The following is a 20,361-nucleotide window of genomic DNA, read 5'->3' as shown; positions in this document are numbered from 1 at the left end:
AAGTACTGTTATTGTATCAATCAAGGACTTTGCCAATTTCTAATTGCCAGGCTGGGAGCTGAGTCACTAAGTTATCTTGGCTACGAAACAGTTCAGGAATGACAGTTATTGGGGTATTAATTGGTTTTCCTAAAGACCTTGATTATTTTAAAATTGACATGAGTTTCTTGTATTTTTATTTGCCTTGGTGCATTTTATTGGCCTTTAAATGGGTTACCTCATTTATTGGCCTTCAAGTCCGTTTTGTGCTAATAAGTAACATATTAATAATATGTACAAGCACTGATACATTTCAGCAAATAAAGTCTTCTGTGGTGGTAGAAATATCTTCAAGTGACCCAGGATTATTTAATATTTGTTTCAAATTAAAACACTATAAAGAACATTTAAAATTATAAGAGGGTGTGTTCCTCAGCAGTGCAAATAGGTGTGAGACCCACTGGACTGAGACTACGTAAAGACCTGTACTTGGTGTAATTGTGGCTTGGAATAGTTTGCAGCCAGGTTGATGCCCTGCTGATGTATCGCTGTAGAAATTTTTTTTTAGCATGATTTTATCTTTCAATCAAAACAACACAATAGATATTTTTGCTGCTCAGGTTTAGCTAGGAGGTGCTGATAAAACCATTGCAGTGGAGTTAAATCTAGTTATTATTTGAAGGGCATGGTGGCTGGTCGTGCTGATCATGGCATTTGTTTCTGTCCTTGGTGGAGTGACTGAAACTCCCATATGCTGAAATAGGCAGTGAGAGAGATTTCAGGTCATCCACATTGCTTTTTCTGGTTTAAAGTGGTATGCAAGCTCTTTTATGTGGGTCTCTGAGATGTTCTGGTTTCCTCTTGAGCAGGAATTTACTCGCACAAACAATCACAGAAATAAATGCAGACATTTGGGAGCTACAGCAAAACATGTTTGTAGTCTTTGAGGAATTGCACTTGCATGGACAGTGAAGAAACTCTAAGCCTAAAATTTAATTTTTGATGCAAGAGAATGTGTAAGGTTCATTACAAGTTTAATCTCTTACATGTTACCACTGTTTAGTACCACATAAAAGCCATACTCAGTCCTAAATATTTACTGTAATAATTTGTATAATTAGGCCAGGCTTTGGTTTTTAGTGTTGCTACTGTGATACTATTTAAGAACACTGAATGTATTTTATTTAGAAGGGTGCTGACACATACACAGGGTTTTTTAGCAATTCATTGAGTCGTAAGCACAGGGTTAATTACACAATGAATCAACAGACAAACAGAAACTTCTGAAGTCAGTACATCCTTCCGCAATATATAGCGAGGCTAAAAGTTAAAGACTCCTCTCTCTTTCTTATGTATTTTTCAAGCAGTGAGAGAAGAACACAGAAGAAATGCATCTTAACATCCCATCCGGTTTCTGCCGTACCTCCTGTCTAGACCAACAGGCTCTTCAAAAGAGCCTGGTGATGTATTCATCCTGCACAAGCGCTTGTCGTACCCCGTAGCAACGGGAAGCACATGAAAGCTCTCAGGGCAGGTTTGCACTATTTCTCTTCAGGGTTTCTTTTTAATTCAGTGTCTTGCTTGCTCAGGCAAAGAGCATTGGTTATTTAATGAACAATTCAAAATTATTGGAAAAAATCTGAGGTAAAGAACAGTATGTTTTTGGTATCCCATATGTATAGAGTGCTATCTACTCCAACTTCTCTGCATCCAGCATACTTGCACTGAATTAATTTTTGAGATAGATATTACTAGAATAATCACAATATAGGGAGTACCTCAGAGGAAAAAGACCTCATTCTTGAAGTTGCCTGAATGGAACACAGCTCTCTATTTTGTGGAATAATGACACATGCCGCTGATAAGCAAAACTTTCCTCCATCAGTGGGATGTTGTTTTATCATTTCCTGATAGACACAGTCAATTTGTGTATTCGTGTTCATAGCTGATTGATAGCCTACTATAACAGCTATACCAAGGGAGATGCTTTTGCCTGTGGTGGCTTCTTTTTTATTGGATTTTTAAGTTACAAATATAATAAATCTCAGTTTTAATTAACAAAGTAAATATGAAACTGAGTTATGGTTTTAAAGGAAAAATGTACAGGAACTCCATGACTGAACAAAAGATCTGAATTTTTTTTTCAGCCTTGAGGCTTATTTAGTCTTCTGTTTATTCTTGTCTGGCAGGAAACATTTCACATGCTAGGAAAGGTTAATTATTCCTGAAAAGGAATCAAAATCACCAAAGAAAAAAATTTCTGGATTTGTAATTTATAGGTGATTGTTTCATCATCATAAGGTTTTTCTCCTGAGTATTTGATGTGTGGCCATATTCCCCTTCTGTCTTTTTGTACATGAACGCAGTGAGTACCTTTACGTTTTTTTCTTAGCTGAGATTTCTTTTAGACCCCTCCAAGTAACTATGTGCCATATGGTAGGTTTAATTTACAGTATGGGTGCTACAGTGGCCTGCTGGTGCTGCCCTTTTGAAGGATGCGAGTTCAAGTCTCAACAGGGCACACTGAGAGTTAGGTGCAGGTAAGAACTGCCAGGACTTCTGATTTCTGTCTGCTCTGCCAGAGAGGTAAACTGGAGGATTTGGCTCCTGAGTAAGACGCAGTTACCAATGTACTGTGTGGTACAGGGAGAGTGGGCAGCATCCAGGAGAGTTCAGCCTGCTGCAGTGTTCACGTCAGGTATAGCACACGCTAGACTGGGGAGAAGCAGCTGGTGTTTTAGCGGTTACATTTCTCTGTTGAACCAGCTATCACCTCTGTGTCAGATTTAGGCAACTGTGAACAGAATGTTCAGGTTTGAACTTGTTTGGACTTAAATCACCTCTTCCATAACTCAGAAGCAGGTGAAAAAGGGCAAGTGCAAGAGAGGTGTCACCACCTGTGTCAGCGGCCGTTGTGTCCTGACGATGCTGACAGCGTACTCTTAGAGCTGCTCAGAGCTATATTTTGCATCCCAGACCAGTAAATGTGTGAATCCAGAGATCTCAGAGTGCCTGCTGGAGCCCTGAGTACTTTGTCCCTCTTGTGACAAGTGCTGGCAAGCAGTCAAGGACATTTTCTCCTCTGTTCACATTACGGGAAGGGGCAAAGCTCGAGCTAGCTCAGGCTGAGCTGACATTCACGCAGGTGGAGTGCTTCACAGGGCTTGAGGAGGGAGAGGAGCCTGAGCTGAGCTTGCTTAGCCAAATTCTTGCTCTTGCCCAATTCTGTCTTCCCCGATGGTCCAGCCTATCCCCTCAGAGACAGTCTTGCACAAAGCAAATTCATAGGAGAGATGGATGTGGTGGAGCTGATGCTCTTCCCCTCTTGTGCACCCTCAGCTGGGGTCTGCTTTGGTTGTGACCTGTGCAGTGCTGCTGTGCTAGGCCTGAGCACCAAGCCCCATCGTAAAGAACGTGCTTCCTCTTGTGAAACCACAGTGTTTCCTTGGGAAAGGGAGATGAGGAATATTGCCTGTTGTTTCCAAAAATTCCTTCTACAGTTCTCCGCAATCTTAAACTCCCTCGTGGCCTGTGAGTGAAAAACAACCAAACATCTAAAAACTGCAGACCAGAGTTGGCAACACACATGCACCCTGTGCAGTGCCCCAGTGGGAGTTTTGCTGAACCATAGAGTGGTATTAAGTTAGAAGGATGCTGGGACAGGAGACTGACACAGTAGTGGGAAAACTTTGCTTGCACAAAACCAAAGTGCCTTAAAAGGCCCCCCAAAAGCCCCAAACCTATAATTAAGTCTGTAATCACCAGCACAGTTTTAAGTGGATATTGGTCCAATTCATCTGAGAGTACTATCTCTTTCCAAAATGCACGTGTACCAACAGTGTCATTTCCAGAGATCACTCAGACATGCCTCTGCTTCTGAGCATGGTGCCTCTTGCTCTGGCATATCATGAGAGTTTCATACATGTTACATGTTTTAGGAACTTCCCCTCTTTCTATGTGCGAGGAGAAGGTTTTGTTCATGCGTAGGCTCTGATTTGTGCTAATGGTACTGCCCAGAAGGCCAAGGTCAAATTTTATGCTGTGCCTGTTGGAGCCTTTTTTACCTCCTTCCTCCCCTCCTGGGTTAACCCAGGGGCAGAGGGGCTGGAGGCAGTGCTGCAAGCTGCTGCGCGATTGGGGTACACCGTCTGGTTTGATGCTGCACCACTGCGTTGCGCCCCAGGCTTGACTCCTGGTGGGAATTCTCCACAGGTCCTTGTGTCTGTGGAGATGGTGGGTGCTCGGGGGTTGTTTGCTTGTCTCTTGCTAGTGATATACACATGTTTCTATCTGACAGATGGGTCATTCACAGGATCATTTTCTAAGAATTTAAATCTAAAATGGTGTCAAACAAGAAAAAAAAAGGGAAGGGCAGGATTCTTGTGTATGTTAAAAAATGAAAGCCAGTGATTAACTGGCTTAAAACTCTGGAACAGATTTTGCTCACCCCACAGCACTCAGCCTAACTGCCCTTACCCGTCCCTTCACTGCAAAGTGCTCGGTGGATTTACCTGCCTTCACTTGGTCCTCTGCTGACGTGCTCTGCAGCATCAGGATTGCTCAAATTACCATGGAGCCCCTTGCCCTGCAGGAGTGGGAATCTTCACCTGAGCTGGCAACGGGAAAATGCCAGCGTTTAATAGAGTAGGTGAGACATCAGTGACGGCATTTAGCAAACTGCTTTTCTTCTCTGTGGGCAGGAGCACTGGGCTTTTGTTGTCTTCTGCAGCTCAGGGAACAGGCAGAAATGGGCAGGGTGACACAGGGGAGGGTGCTGTGGCAGCAGCTGCCGTGTGGGTGCCAGGTGCTCCGCGACAGAGGCTGCCGTGGGGCAGGGGGAGGGAGGCTGCTTCCCTGCAGTGCTCTGGGACTGACATGGCCCTGGCTTAGAGCCCCCAGTGCGTGTGCCGTGTGCTTTTGGAGGGCAGGCAGGGAGGCTGTGAGCGAGCCCCAAAGCCAGCAGAAGACCTTGGAGAAGAGCAGGGAGCTGGCATATGGGGAGAGTCAGGATGGGAAGGAGATTTTCCGATGAACATAGAGAAGCTCCAGGATGCAGCTTGTGGCTACTGAAGTTTGTCAGACCTGTACAGGTGGGCTGAAAGAGAAGGCCTTCTTCATTAGCAGACAGCCTATAATGGGTTGTGGGCAGGATGGTTTAGGAGCCATTTTTCTCTCCTGTCACTGTGTCTGTGGAATCGGTTAGCCTGGGCACTTGGTACGCAAGGAGCTGTATCTGGGAGACTGACTAGCAAATTTGACAGGTTCTTTATTTTCTTTATTTCCATTTAAACATTTACATCACATTTCATTACCTTCTCTTGGCTGTAATTAGAAATCCTGTGGAATTAAGAACCATTAAATTCATTGAGATTTCAGCTTTGGGAATTTGCCCAGAGGCACACAGCTTACAGGCCTTCACAAGGCTTGACTTCCCTGGAGTCGTCTCCCCCTCCCCTGCTGCATCCAGGCCTTTGTAGAAAGGAATCATCTCTTCAGTTTTGCTAATTAATTGTTCTTGCCAACCAACAGATGTTTTGTAGCCTTTGAAGACCAGGAGTAGCCAGGTATGTAACTTCTGCAGCCTTATACTGACTGCCTATGCAATTTGAGCAAGAACTTCTGAAGCTCAAGAGAAAGACAAGCTATTAAAAACAAAAAAGGAGTTATAAGTAACTCAGAAGAGTATGTCTTCCCCTCTATATTTGATTGGATGTATATCCCCATCCCTTTACCAACATTTCTTCAGTTCTGGGGCACAGCACTTAGTGGACTGAGAAAAAAGCTATCATTCAGGATATCTCTTAAGATTATTTATTTATTTATAAATTGTATCTTAGATGTATTAGCCTTAGAAAGCAATGGTAAGAAAAGCCACAAAGCTATCCACATCAATGCAGGGTTAGAGATTCAGGCTTGAACCCTACCCCACCGAGCCCTGAAGCCAGGAGAACAGCTGCTTTGTTTTGCCCTAAGTGACTTTGTTCCCAGCCCGTGGTCTGTTTGTGTGCTCTCCTTCTCTTGCATAGGGTTATTTGGGAAGCTCTTTGGCAAAAAATTACTAAGACTTGTTCTTAATGCTAAGGATAGCAGTTAGTACGGCGGAACTGGTGGGTCTCGGCACTTATTCGTCCCTCCTGTTGTCTACATTATTAAAAATGATCTCACTGAAATAAATATCATCAATCAGTGCCAGCTGCAGTTTAGCCAGAGTGTAGACAAGGACAAACTGTGTGCTTTTGCTGCCTGCAGACAGAAGCTGTTTGGACTAGTTTAACTGCAGAGTGGTAAAGTGCTGGAAGCAAACCGATCCTTTTTCCAGGAAGAAAGTGTATTCTGCTATCAAATATGACAAGGAAGGCAACCCTGTTCCTGCCAAGGTTGCATGGATACAGAGCAAAAATGAGTTAGAAAAGGGACTGTCCACCATGTGACAAGCCACTACTGGGAGCAGAGTATGTCCCCTGTTAATGGAGGCGTAGATCTCCCCGCAGTTTTACTTCCATGTCACTCCAGGCCACAGCATCACTCTTGATCTACTGCATCGTAACTGAGAGCAGCTTGGGTTCAATGCAGTTCAGCTGCTGGGAAAAGAAAGAGGTGTGTTGGGAGAATGTTTGCAACCATGTCGGTTACAATCAAAATATTGATGGAAAGAAAGAAGAGGATGTTTTCATAGTGGCTTTTAAAAAGCTAAATGTGTAGGATGAGACATTTTTAAAATTAGGATTGGTGGGAGATGAGAAGGGCTCATTTTTAAGAGCGGGCAGAAGAACTGGGGAACACTTAGGGAGAGAGATGGTAGTCTTAAAAAATTGAATGAACTAACCCTGAACTATTTCTTGTGCTTAGGACCTTGTCACCCGTTCCTTTAGCTCCCACTATCCAAAGTGGTTACTTTGGCATGAATTCACACGTGCTTATTTGCCTCACCTAAGCAACCGGTTTAAGGTTAATAGTTTAAGGAAAATTGGCCTGAACTCTGGATTTTTTTTAATGTAACAGCCACATTTTAGTTGTTGCCACTGTTTCACTACTACCTGATAATAGATGAACAGAAAATGGGCATAATTAAGGTCAAAAAGGATGTGTGCAAACCTGATGATCACACGGAAGGCACACGAGTTTTGGGGAGGGAGAACAGTTAGCAGGAACACACTCAGCTGTGTTTCCACAGGGTCGGGGGCTCAGCAGCATGGACAGGTTCCCTGACATCCCGTCAGATTTTTGAAACCTGAATTAAGCGTGCATGCAAAAGCAAGAAGCAGGACTGACAGTGACCTCTTAGCAATTATAGCAGTTAAAGGGGAAAAAATATGAGTTGGAATACTTGAGGCTCAGACCTTGTCAAACTCATTAACTTAGAAAGAAGGCCTTACTAATTGCTGTTATTAACGTGCATGTTCCTCAGTTTACAGGCCTTCTTTTGGCTGTCTGGCTGTCCCCAGCCACAGCGCTGGGAGGGAAAACGCAATCCGAGGTCTTTACAGCTGGTAGGAGCCAACGAAGAGTCACTTCACAGTCCTCTGTGCGGGAGGAGGATTTTTCAACATGTCATTTGCACAGTTTCAGTACAGGAGAGCCAGGGAAAGGCACAGGCACTTCCCACCTCAGACAAATTTCAATTAAAATTCCTCTTCCAAGAGTCGACACCGTATCTCAGGAGAGGTTAACAATGTGACATAGAAATGTGAGAGCATACTTGAACAGATCCCATACAGAAATTTTAAGCTCAGCGGACACAGACTCCTCTTTCGAGCCCAGAGAAAAGATTAGTTAGGTTATGCAATTGCTGGAGCTGGCATAAAACCAGCTGCATGCCAATTACCAGCCCGTATGCAAATGCTTGTACTGAAACGCAGGATGCAGCTGGACGTGGATCTGGGCACCCTTCCAGGATTATTCCAAGCCACATTATGACAGTTTTGAAAGAGAAGGGCTCTATGGAGTCAGTAATTTTTTACAGCCTTTCAGAAAATGGAGGAAATTACCACTACATCCAGATCTTAACTTTTTTTTTTTTGAAGGGAGAAGGAATTTCTGCATGTTGATGCCAATCAGGATGTACTTGAGGCACTTACGCTCCAAGACAGAAGGCCATCAGTCTGTTTGCCAAGTGCATGGCCTGAGTGCCAGATGTGCTCGGGATAGAAAGCAGGCTTCTTGAATTTGTCAGTGGTTATATGAAAAGAATTAAAAAATATACCACCAGATAATGCCAGAGTTGAAGCTCCTGGGGGTGCTGCAGGGAAACCCTACTGCATTCAGATGCCCCTGGCCCTGCTGAGGTTTATGTTCCTACTGCTGCTTGACTTCCATGTGAAAAGCCTGCTTGGAAAGGCTGCAGCAGCAATGGCAGACAAACTGTCAGGCAACATTTACTCGCGAGATGCCTCTTATAAAGAGCCAATGCCAGGAGAACAGGGACACAGTAGTCTCACAGTTACTTATCTCAGCAGATGGAAAAGATAAATTGAGAGCTACCACCAGCAGACATAAAACATTACAGGTCTGATCAAAATATTATATAGCAAGTGCCCTGACAAGGAAGGGCATTTAAAATGCTTGTGTCTGTCTTGGCAACACAGAATTGAATTGGTCCAAGTATGTAGGCTCATCCTGGAAGAAGGAATGATATGAACATCCTATGAGGAGAGAACTTTCTAAAAAGTTTAGGGGAAAAAATAAAAATAAGTACTCGTGGTGCTATTTTTCAAATTTGGCCCACATAGATGATATGAAATGTAAGGTGGTCTTCAGTGGAGAGTTGCTTTCCTTAAGGGTTCAGTTTGGCTCAGTGTACATCATACCTATTAGGTGGCTCTGAGCACCAGCTTCCACTTTTTCTGGCCTGGAATAGGACACTCAGCACTTCTGTCCCATGTTTCTTCAGACTCTCTTGATTGTTTGGCTGCCTGCCCTCGAGATTGGGGAAGGGAGAAGGTGGGACGAGTCTCTGTTGGAGCGGTGGGACAGTAAGGTTTAGGTCCCAGTATCGTACACCAGGACTCTGAACTAGCAGAACAGCTGGTCATAGGTGAAGGAGGATGGCTGAAGGATCAGTCTGCAATCTTACCTCCATGTAGCCTTGACTGGTGGTTCTCTGTAGAGTTTGTAGGTGAATCTGCAGCCAATGGAAACGTCCTGGAGGCACTAGGAAACTCTGCTGGAAGCCACTCCTGTTGTTGTAGGGCTGGCAAATAAACATGCTCCGCCTCAGGAGCAGAAACCATTCATCTGGAGAAATGCTTCAAACACAACAAAAGCTCTAGAGAAATGATGAAGAAAAATGAATGTGAAGCCATCATGGTGAGTCAGGAGGGGTGGCTTGGTTGTGTGTTGTTGCTGCACCTTTGCAGAGGCTGATCAGTGTGAGAGATGAAGGAGTTGTTGCAGCTATAGGGCATGGGTAGCATTCCAAGAGGGCAGAAGTGGTGACACTGAGGTCTGTTCAGTCTTCACTGAGACACAGAAAGTGGGGCTGTGTCATGAAAGAGTGCAAGGCAAGCTCTGATACAGCTGCTCTAGGTTATTACACCACATTATGTCCCACAGGATGCTCACCATTAAAGATGATCAGGGTTATCTGGGGTATCTGTCAGAGCCTTCAGCCTTTCCGGAGACCACTGGGACACCAGGGAGACTTTGTTTGCCCTGTTGGTACACCCAGTGCGCTGCACCTTGTCTCCCTTTCTGCACCTTCTGCTGGCTTTCTGCCAAAGAATAAGAACAGGGCAGAAGAGAGATGATTTATTTCGGATTCAGCAGGTTTTAGTAACTTCTGAATAATCAGATGCCCACAGCTGTGCTTCCTTGCTGAAATCCATACTCAGAGGTATGGTTTTTGGAACAACTGAAAGATAAGCACAGCCAAGTGATGGTATGTTAGCAGAGGACTTGCTGAAGAGGCACATACCAGCTCACCTCTTCCTGAACGCGAGGTCGCTGCTAACTGGGACCCAGGTATCCCCATCAGGTAGTGCTGTGCTACCTGAATGTTAAGTCATGGCTCCTGTGAATGAAATGACTGCTCATTTCTGGCTGTTGGCATATTGCTGCTCTTACTGAGGTCAAGAGTGTCCCTTCTGGGGTGAGCTAGCGATGGGTCGTGCTCTCCATAGACAGTAATTTGAAACTCATCAGTGATTCATTACAGTGACTTAAATGAATACAATTTTCTTTTTCCTAACAAAGATCAAAAGATCGAAGGGCAACAGTTCTTTCATACTGAAAGCTGTAATGGTTCTTAGACCAGATGTCCCCTTTGCGTGAAATGGGGGGCAGCGGTGACATAGGTTCTATATTTCAAATGCTGTATCACTTCTTTATACACATACATGACATGCTTTAAAATATATGTTATCTTCCAGATGTGTGTTTTGCATCACCAAATGCTTATCAGCATCCCCAGAATGGAGGGGAAGAAGATGATTAAATGTAAACCTGGGCCTAAACACTTCTGGGAATCAAGATCCAAGTGGGCAGAAGCTGCTGCCATCATTGCAAGATGCGTTAAATTGAGCAGCCTCTAGGACAAGTGAATCTAGCTAGATTACGGAGAGAGACCATTTCCTTTAGCATAAGCCAAGTGTGTTGAGTAAAACCAAATATACTTAAGAACAGGACTGCTTCTTGTGAAAAGGAACACATCTTATATTGGGTTTATACCCAACTGTTCCCTTTTGGATGGGTGAGGGCTTTTTGTGTTACTTCCTTGATTCAGCAGTTTCTACTCTCTTCATAGTAGTTTGGATCACTTTCTCCATGCACTGAACACTGTGGGGCCATGTGGCCACATTTTATGTGCCCAGTGGCCTCAGTAACTGCTCAGGGTGCAAGGTGAAAGGGGGCCTATTAGCCTGACACAGACTTGCACACAACCTTTCACTTCTCTGAAAATAAGGTAGTCATGGAACATACATTGTAACTCCGGTGTGTTTACCGCAAAGGGCTGGGATAATTTGCAGCGTTGTTTCCTTTTACAGAGTAACCAGCTAAATGATTTGGTGTCTTAATTTTAATAAGGCTGTGAGAAGGAAGAATTCAGGGCATGCACAGACAGAGGAATAATCCAAGCATATACAAATGTCTTCTTTGAGTTGGTTTAATATGGCTGAACCTGTTCATGACACAGATCTTCCCGCTGGGGAGATCGCTAAAGAAAGAGTTGACCAGAGCCTGTTGTCCTTTGATGAAGTAGCTAAATGACTCACAAGGACCCTGTGAGCCCATCTTCACACACATTTGAGGTGAAATGGTGAAAAGGGTACCCCATCAAACTCAGCGAAAGGTAATCACATGACTCCATTTTTATTTAAGCAGCAAAATGGGTAGCTAGATTTGGAAGATTTATGTTCAGGTGCTGCAATCCCATGTACTTACTTACTGAGCAGTTGGAAGTAACAGACCCACAGGCTGCACATAACACTGCCTGCTTTTGATAGAAATAAAGAATATCTTGCTGTTACCATCAAGCCTTGAAACTGACTTCCAGCTAATGACCCAAATAATCTTTACTTGAAATTGTGTAATTGAGATCGAAGGCTGTCTGGGGCTTCTAGCTGGTACACAGATTCCACATCCATGAGCTTTTGAGTATGGTCATTGAGCTGAAATGGAGAAGGTTAAAACTCTCATTTTCATTACCAAGCTCCCCCCATCTCCCAATACAAATGTGACATTTCAATTTTACACAGTCCAACTCTTCTTAAATCATCTGTATAAAAACTTCAGATCTTGATTGATGATGGATGAGCTATTGTCTCCTAAAGCACCCAGTTCTCATTACCCTTTAAGACATAGCCTATTAATGATGGACATGAAGTGCTTTCCCAGTGGGTCATCAGCAATCAACTGTGCTAAGAGATCAAAAGACTTGGTTTGGCATGAAATTTCCAGGCCAAAGCTATTTTCAGATAATGCATTGAGCATCTTGGGTGAAATATGACAGTGTTTTGAGAGTGGCACTGTATCTGACAACAAATCCCTATCACCTGGGTAATGGTGGCAAAGATGCAGCACTGTCAGCATGCAAAGATGCTTCAGCTCTGATGGAGGCTAACCTTGGAAATTAAGGTATCAACATGCGTTATGTATGTGCAGAGTATACATACCTCTACATGGTGTAGTGTAAAAGACAGCCATTTCCTTAGCAGACAATCAGCTTGGAAGGTATAAGATATCTTCTGTTTTGCTTCTGAAGTGGCTACAGTGGACATGCCCAACAGTTTTTCCTAATTAACTCCTTCCCCTTTCTCTGCCCACTTTAGACCTAGTTCTTTTCCCTCTCGCTATGCCTTCTCCCGGTTCATTGTGCCAGCTGGCTTTATAGCACCAGAGAAGAGCTTTTAATTTGCAACCTTGTATAGCAATAGCAATTTTATAATCAATTTTATAACAATTTTAGAACCAGATTCTACTGCTAAATAGGTGCCTACAGCCCCCACTGCATATCAACACACACGAGTTACTTGCGCTTCAGGATACGTTCCAGAATGTGAACACATTTTGCTAATTTAATCTGCGTTTGAAATAAATACATATTTCATAAATAATAGATAACAGACTGTGAGGGATTACACTGTACACAAGAAAAAGTCAGCAGAAGGAAATGCCCTTTTAACAGATGGATGAAGAGTTCTTCCCATCTCCGGTCTAAACAGACAACACACTTGCAGAGCCAGCATCCCTTTGCCTTATTTACAGTGAGCTTAGGCTTCTGGTGTCTGGTAACACAGTTTCACTGACTCCAGCCAAACTCATTCTATTAGAACAGGTGTTACGAATTTACTACTTTTTTGAATTGAGCAGACTAAGTATGTGTGTGATGTATCTAGCTGTGTTCCGTGGCACTTTATGGAAAGTGTGAGCTACTTGTGTTTCATGGTTTCCAGAGACCTGTATGTTTCTATTTCTCCTGTTAGTATGTTAAGTATTTTATGGTAGGTAACCAAAGTTATGCGGTAATGGTTCTGCTTCATCACTGGGCTAATGGAAGCAAGAAAATAGCAGATATAACGGATAATACATTTCTGATTTAGCTTCTTGAATAAATAACCATTTAATAGAATTTTAATAATATGCAGATATAAGTTCCCCACAATCATTTGGCAGCAATAAGCAAAATAATGACAGAAGTCAGTGACGAGTGCACTTGCTGATTTATTTTCATATAACTTTAGTTACAGAATTATACTGCTTTTAAGCCAGTAAAGTAGCTCTAATAAGGAAGATGGTAAGATTTTGCATTCACTTCAGAATCAAGTGACAAAAGACCTTGGAGCTACTCCTTTGCGCAGAGCACCAGCTGCAGCCCTGGTGCCAAAATGGGATACTGGTACTCTTTTAAGTGTGGCCATTGGTACCTTACAACAAGGCGTCCAAAATTGTCTGACACCTTTAGGAACCCTTTTCCCAATGAAAGCTAGTAGGACTTGTGCTTCAAAATCGCCTTTTGTAACTCTGCATCCCTGAGCAGCATAGAAGTCCAAGGGTAATGTTTGCTGCCAGCGTAGCACAGTAGGTATTTCAGGCAGCAGTTGAGAGAGCCGAGTGCTCTGCCTCCTATCCCAGGCAGAAGTGTGGTACTTAGACTAATTTTCCAGTGTCATGAAAAATTGTTTTAGAAGATAAAAATTACTCACCCCAAAATGCCATTTAAAATACATTCCATGGTGAGCAGTCCTTTTTAGTGTTTCTTTGGAAAGAACTAGCTTCTTTCTTTGCAGTAGAAATCACAAAATTCCCTAGGGGACTTGTCATTCTCTTTCCTGCTCCAACCTTGGAAAGAGTTCAGCAAAGAGGCACCTCAGGTGTTGCATGCAGGACAAGAAAGCTCTTTTGCCTGGTTTCCTTTGCTAGCTTGTCTGCACAGGCAGAGATGCCTGCCTTTCTCCTCCTGTCTATTGTTTAACTTTATCTCTCACTTTCAGTGCTGTAAATTAAAATGAGATGATGACTTTAAGATGATGAATTCATTATACCGTAAGTCTATTGTATATTGATTACATTTGTGCTTCATTTGCTTAACATGTAACAGGGTTTATTAGGTCTTTCCAGGCATTGTTCTTGCTAAGAGAGGGCAGAGAAGTGCAAAACGCATTTGAGTTTTAAGTCAATGAAGCCAACGCATCTGTGCTGATTTACACATGCCAAGGACTCAGCATGAAGAAAAGTAGGATAGCAGGTTGGAATGAGAAGGTAGAAAGGGAATGAATCTGGATCCCACAAAGCAGGAAGAGACAAGCACAAGTACTTTAAAGATTGTACTAAACTTTGAACTCAGGGTTATTTAATATCTGTAAGAACCCATCTTTGATATTATTACTCAGGTTTATTAGCACCTCACCACATGAACAGGCCTGTAAACTTTAATCCTGTCACCTGTGAAAAAATGGTACAGTGTAGGGCAAATAACGACTGCATCACATTTTTGGAGAAGAGCAGCAGGAAAAATGCTTATTATTCAGTGATGAGTGAAGTCAGAGCATTTTCCATGTTTGCTTTTAGAAAATCATGGGAAAAGCACGGGACATTTTCTGGTTACTTTTATGCTGAAAAAAAGTCTTCCTCCACAATTTGAAACTATTAGAATTACTTTTAGAGGGAAATGCTGCCTGCTGTACAAGAATGCATCAAAGTTCCTAGCAGAAAAGAAAATTTGATAGGTATTGTTGCGAGTGAATGCTCTAAAACCCAGGAAATTATGCCAGTGACAGGTGTTCAGATGTACCAACTGATAGTGACACTATTTGGATTTGTGTGCAAGTGTTTAAGAAACTATGGATGTAGATTTTCCAGGTTTTTTGTGGCTTGTCAGGTGTTATTTTTAGTCAAAATCTGGGCCATAATGGATTAGGTAATCCTGTATAGCTGGGATAACACAGAGAAATCATCACTATCAAGTTTCAAGTTAGAAGACTAAGTCCCACTTTTTCCCCAGATCAGAATTACTAGCAGATGCTGTATGGGTTTCGTCAGGGATCATAAGAATATCATACAGACAGATCATTGCTGTATCTCTAATCCAGACTTCTTTTTGAATAAGATGATTATTATTGTTTTCATTTTTAAGCCCCTTTTCAATGAAAAGCCAAGCTTTTAAACCAGAGGTTTCTAAGAAATAGTAATACTCTGAACTGATTAATATGGTGGAAGGATGTATTTACAGATGATCCTTTATTTAATACGTTCTTTTCCTCGGGGCCACCTCCTCTACATGCTGTGGCCTGTAAACACTGAAATTTTTTTAAAAAAATACACAGTAATTCCTTCCTGGCTATTTGTTAATGTTAATTTTCCCACTACAGCTTTTAAAGGTTTTCCTGAGAGATGAGGACTATCAGATGACCTTAATCATTGCTACCATAGTCAAGTTTTACTCTTAATGTTTCTGTGAGAAGTGTGACACTCCCAGCTGTATAGCACCACTTCATGTCATTTTAAGGTGCCATTAGAAACTAACCTTCAACATTTCTTTGCTGAGGCTTGAATCTCTGACACTAAGCGATGCAGGAGGTTTTAGCTGCATAGCTCCCGTTAACTTTAATGAAAGTCACATGGATTGTCCTCTGCTTTGGAAATATGAGAGCCAGGTTAAGTAGAGAAATTGTGAATTTGAACAAGAGTTCAGAGGGTAAAAAAACCAAGTTATTGCTCCAGAAGAAACCCTGGTGTTACAACCAAAAACTGTAAGATCATTTTCATGTTGAGATTTGACAAATCAAGCCTTTAGAGACAGAGCAACAAGCTGGTTTTTTAAACAAAGTGATATAAACGTGAAAATTAAAAAAAATAAATTAAAAAAAACCTTTCATCTGCTCAGAAACCATCTCCCTTCAACACAAAGCTTCCAGCAAGGCATATCAGTGGTAGTTTTGGATCATAGTATTTGAGATTTGGAGTACTTCAGTATTCTGGATCATGCTATTACAGCAGCATGGTCTGATCAGAAAACATGCTTTTCAAGACATTATGATGACTGGACCTTTCTCATGTACTGTGGGCTCAGAAAATTCCTACCCCAGCGGAGCACATTACTTTATTGTATGTTTTAGGCGTGCACACGTATTAATGAAACACAGCATGGTATGGTTGATTGCTTGCGGTTTTAAAGTCAGTTAGGTCTTGAAGGTTATTTTACACACAAATAGCAGTACTGTTCCATACTTGATTACACTGGAACAACAGGTAAACCTAGTAACTCATCTAGCAACTGTGTGGCTGTCTTCATCAGGTTTGTTCTGCATATAAGTTAATGGTTCCTGTTTACAAATACTGTAAGCTCCTTACCCTCCAGTTTTCAGAGTATTGAGATTACAGCGAGAATTTTTTGCATTTAAATTTCATGCCCTCTCTCCCCAGCACACAAAGCAGCAATAGATGTAATCAGCTGTATGTTTAAAGTCTTACAAGTATGTTCTCTTGTTCTTTTATGCAGAAATACTGAATGGAGGGGTGTATGTTGGCCAGAACAAATTTCTGTGCTTTGCAGACACCATTCATTGGCAGGATATCGTGCGTAACCCCTGGGCCTCCAACTTCACTTTGGTTCCAACGAATGGCAGCTCAGGATGTAAGTACCAGTTTTATTCTTAGCCTTGTCATCCGCTCAGCGTGAAACAGTATAAATATGACCACAGGTTTTCCCTGATCCTCTGTTACGGAGAATTGTATTTGTAAATTTTCACTGCATTCTTCACTGCATTCTTCAAACTTTGTACACTCCTTGTAGGAACACTTAATCTAATCTTAAAAGCACTGCCTGTAGAGAGTATTTGTGAACATCATACATTTTCTGAATTTTCTCTGATCTGTTTTTTCTCTTCTGCGTATTCCTTTTTCTATTTATTGCTAAAGCCACTATGCTGCCGTGGAGGCACAGACGTTATTGTTTGCTTTGCATTTGTTCCTGTTGCTCAGGCTGGTCCTTGAGTCACAATGGTCTGTCTGTGGCATCATAATTAGCTGCTGGAGTAATTATGGTACAAGCTCGTGGATATTCTGACTTAAGATGAGAAATGAACCTCAAAGAAATAGTTATCCTATTGTCTTGTGCCTGTAAAGAAAGAGAGAGAATTTGCAGAGAATGGGTTGCTCTTTACAATATAGCCAGTACTTCTCTGTTTTTAATACATTCTATTTTAATGCTCTCAATTTCAAACTTGCAGTATCTATGTACTTTGATTAATTTGTTTGATCCGTTTATCTGTTTCCCTTCCCTAGAGTTATTCACGTTCAGTAGTATTTTGATGATTCTTGTAGCAATAATGAATTCTAGTGAATGGTGGTGACAGTGATACAAAGTGTTTACGTAAAATATTCCATGAGATACTAAAGTGCATTCAGACTTAATACCTTGCTATTAAACAGTACCCTCAGGATGTATCAACACTGAAATTCAGGTATAGGCTGGGAACAAGTTTATATCTGATGTCAGAAGTGACACCACAGTAGACATATTGTCTGCATATCTTGAGCATTCCAGATATAGAGACATTCTGGATTGCTTACCATATCCTAAGGTGTCCCTCAAGGATGTATAAATGACTGATTGCCTCTTTAGCTTCTGCTACAGATTTCAGGTCTTCAGCTGTATCTTAGGAATTAAGAAAAAAAAAAATTAGACTCTGGGTAAAGACCATTTGATGAGTGCCCATAATTTATAACCAGCAACTTGTTTTTAACCAAGTCCTTTGTGGTATAATAAATTTTATATAAGGCTGACTTGCTTTTGTCTATCTCACCTGCTACCCTCAAAATCAGAGCACAGCTACTGGAGATACAGCTTCCTCCGGGAGCCTGCCAAACTCCACTGCTCCTCGATCTTCCAACTGCAGAGCTGAGGCTCATCTCCTCTGCCTTCTGGCTGGAAACATGACATAGTTCTAATGCAACCAGCTATCTTATTTGCATATTAAAAAACCTCATCACTGGTGATGATCAGTTCTAAGAAGAACTGATAAAACCTTTGAAGGTTAGGGAATGGCTGTACCCTTTTATGAGTCGTTACTTCAACAAGAAAAAGACTATGTTGTTACTCTGTTTTGTTCTGTTATTGGGTTTTCTTTTAACCTTTGGCAGTTCTTCAAGACAAATGTTTCTGCAACACCAAGGTAATAAGCTCTTTTCAAAAAGCAACCAACATCAGTACTATCTTTTGGAGCTAACAAAAGTTTTACTGGTGACTCCAGAGGAATTGGAACGAGATCAGTGCTGGGTACTTTTGGAATCACACCCTGAAAGTAATAAAGGCAAATATTAGCTCCCACAGCAAGATGAAAGAATGTATGTACCTAAGTCCAGTTTTCTTAAAACATTTTTGCATTCCTTTTGAGTTGTTTTGAAATGTAGGGAAGGAACAATTTGTGCTTTGCCATTTGTGCTTGATAAACCTGATAAACATTATTTCAATGATGATTGAGAGCTATGTACCCAGGCAGCTTCATTAAGATAACCATCCAAATTTTACTTTAATTTTCCCTACTTGGAATGGAGCAGAGCGCAGTTGGACTGTATTTAATTTAATAATCATAAGTCTCCTTCTACAAGAAAATGGATTCCATCTCAACACTATTCATGAGTCCTGTGAAATTTGATTAAATTAGCTAATCCAAACCATTTCTGTCTTCAGAACTTACATAGGTGAAAATCTAAACCCCATTATACAGAAAGTCAACAAATAGCTAAAATGGTTTAACAAAGGTGTTAAGGCTATGGAAAAGAAAGCATTCAGGTACAGAAATCACCATTTAAAATAGCCTAAAATTAAATAGCTCTGTGTGTGTGTACGCATGTATTACACACACACACACAATGTGTGTGTGTGTGTGTGTATATATATATATAAAAAAAAGCCTTCAAATGAAATCACTCAAACGTGGAACCTTATTACTACCTGTCAAGAGGTAGGAGAAAGGGAATGTGCTGTACTGGTAGCTTACAGAAGAATTAAGACAAGTTATTTATACTGGTGCAGAAAGGACTTGGAGAAATGAACATTGAATTATAACCCTAGAATGGAAATCAGTATAGAGTATCATTAAATAAGGTATATGCTTCTCAGATTTGGCTCACATGTCACTTTTCATAATCCTCTAGGCAGTGTGGGTGCTTGCTGGGCCCAGCTTTGCTGTTTTGCCACTGCTGCAAAATGATGCTCAGTGCGTTACAAAGTCTTTGGTACTTTTCTGCGTAGACTGTGACTTATGCTTTTTTGGATCCAGCATATCTATGTATTTACTGTTTATTTTGCGTGACTATTAAATTGGCTGAAGTCTGAAGTGCCTCCTATCAAATGCAAATCTTGACTGAGTCTGTTGGAACTGAGTAAGTACACATTGCTTGGCATTACCAAGAATATCCTAAGTGCAAGAGATGTCAAGGAAAGCCCTCTGTGACTTGCCATGTAGGAATATCTTGAAAAGAATGAGTGGGGTTTACTGCTTATCTAAAAACCTTTACAGGAGAGGGAGAAGGTCTGTCAGAGAGGCTACATCAATTTGGGAATGTAAACTAACCAAACCTTCTGTGTCAAACTCAACAAAGTCCATACTAGTAGTAGTGTAAATGTGTGATTGTGTAAGACCAAGGTAAATGCATCGGCCTGTGTGCCATGTTTAGCCATGCTTGGCAGGACTGGATGGTAGTTTATGGCCCAGGAATTGTTAGGGCTGTTTCACTGTGACCACCTCTGTAGTGCTCCCTGGCAGAGAATATTTTGGGGATAAAAGGCTGTGAACTGCCGTGAGTGTCAGAATCAGATACTTCATCATTCCAGCAGGTCCTAAATCCTAAACCAGTTTGGTGTTTTGGCATCGCTGGTGTTGTTTCCAACCATCAGTAGCAGCCATAAAATCTCCTCCAAGGTGTCTACATGTCTGAAAGAACAAGGGCCCACCTTCAGAGAAGAGCCCAGTGCTTGCCGGGTTTTTTCCGATGCCAGAGTGGACTTCAGCAGGTTGGTCTAAATGCAGTGTTGTAGTGGGAGCACCTGTGTGTCAGCGTGTGTGCGCACTCAGGGCTCAGCCGTGCTCCTGGTTCCTCTTCCCCCGTGAGGGAGCGGGCACTGCAAGCTGCCTGTGCTGTGCTCTTCCCCAGCCAGACAGAAGAGCTGATAATGGTCCCACTTCAGGGATAATTTCACTTGCAACCCTTCCTGCTGCTCCAAGGCAATCAGCAGAGGAGGAAGGCAAGAGGGCGGAGTGAAATGAAGATGCTTTGAAATAAAATCAGTCCCCTGCCTCGGTGCTTGTTTCATACCTTGGATTTGCCAACTCTGGCAGTCCCCTTCATTTACATCAGTGCTAGACAGAAGAGAATATGGCCAGTGAACTCTGGGAATAAAGCTTTTCTGATTCCCTTCTTCGCAGGCTTTCATTGTCAAAT

The 20,361-nt window shown here is 42.0% G+C and overlaps 1 protein-coding gene across 9 annotated transcripts in view; it reads left to right on the top strand.

The window, feature by feature from the left end:
* The window catches only part of ERBB4 (erb-b2 receptor tyrosine kinase 4), a 644,720-nt gene that overhangs the window by 409,438 nt on the left and 214,921 nt on the right, over window positions 1-20,361 (top strand). For all 9 annotated transcript variants that reach the window (XM_074829732.1, XM_074829729.1, XM_074829726.1 and 6 more), the window contains exon 4: window positions 16,415-16,549. In XM_074829732.1, coding sequence (XP_074685833.1) covers window positions 16,415-16,549 — 135 coding nt within the window. The remainder of the gene's footprint in view (window positions 1-16,414; window positions 16,550-20,361) is intronic.

Source organism: Strix aluco, chromosome 6 (assembly GCF_031877795.1).
Source record: "Strix aluco isolate bStrAlu1 chromosome 6, bStrAlu1.hap1, whole genome shotgun sequence".
NCBI lineage: Eukaryota > Metazoa > Chordata > Aves > Strigiformes > Strigidae > Strix > Strix aluco.
Note: the sequence above shows the minus strand (reverse complement) of the source record. Positions and strands in the feature narration are given on the sequence as shown.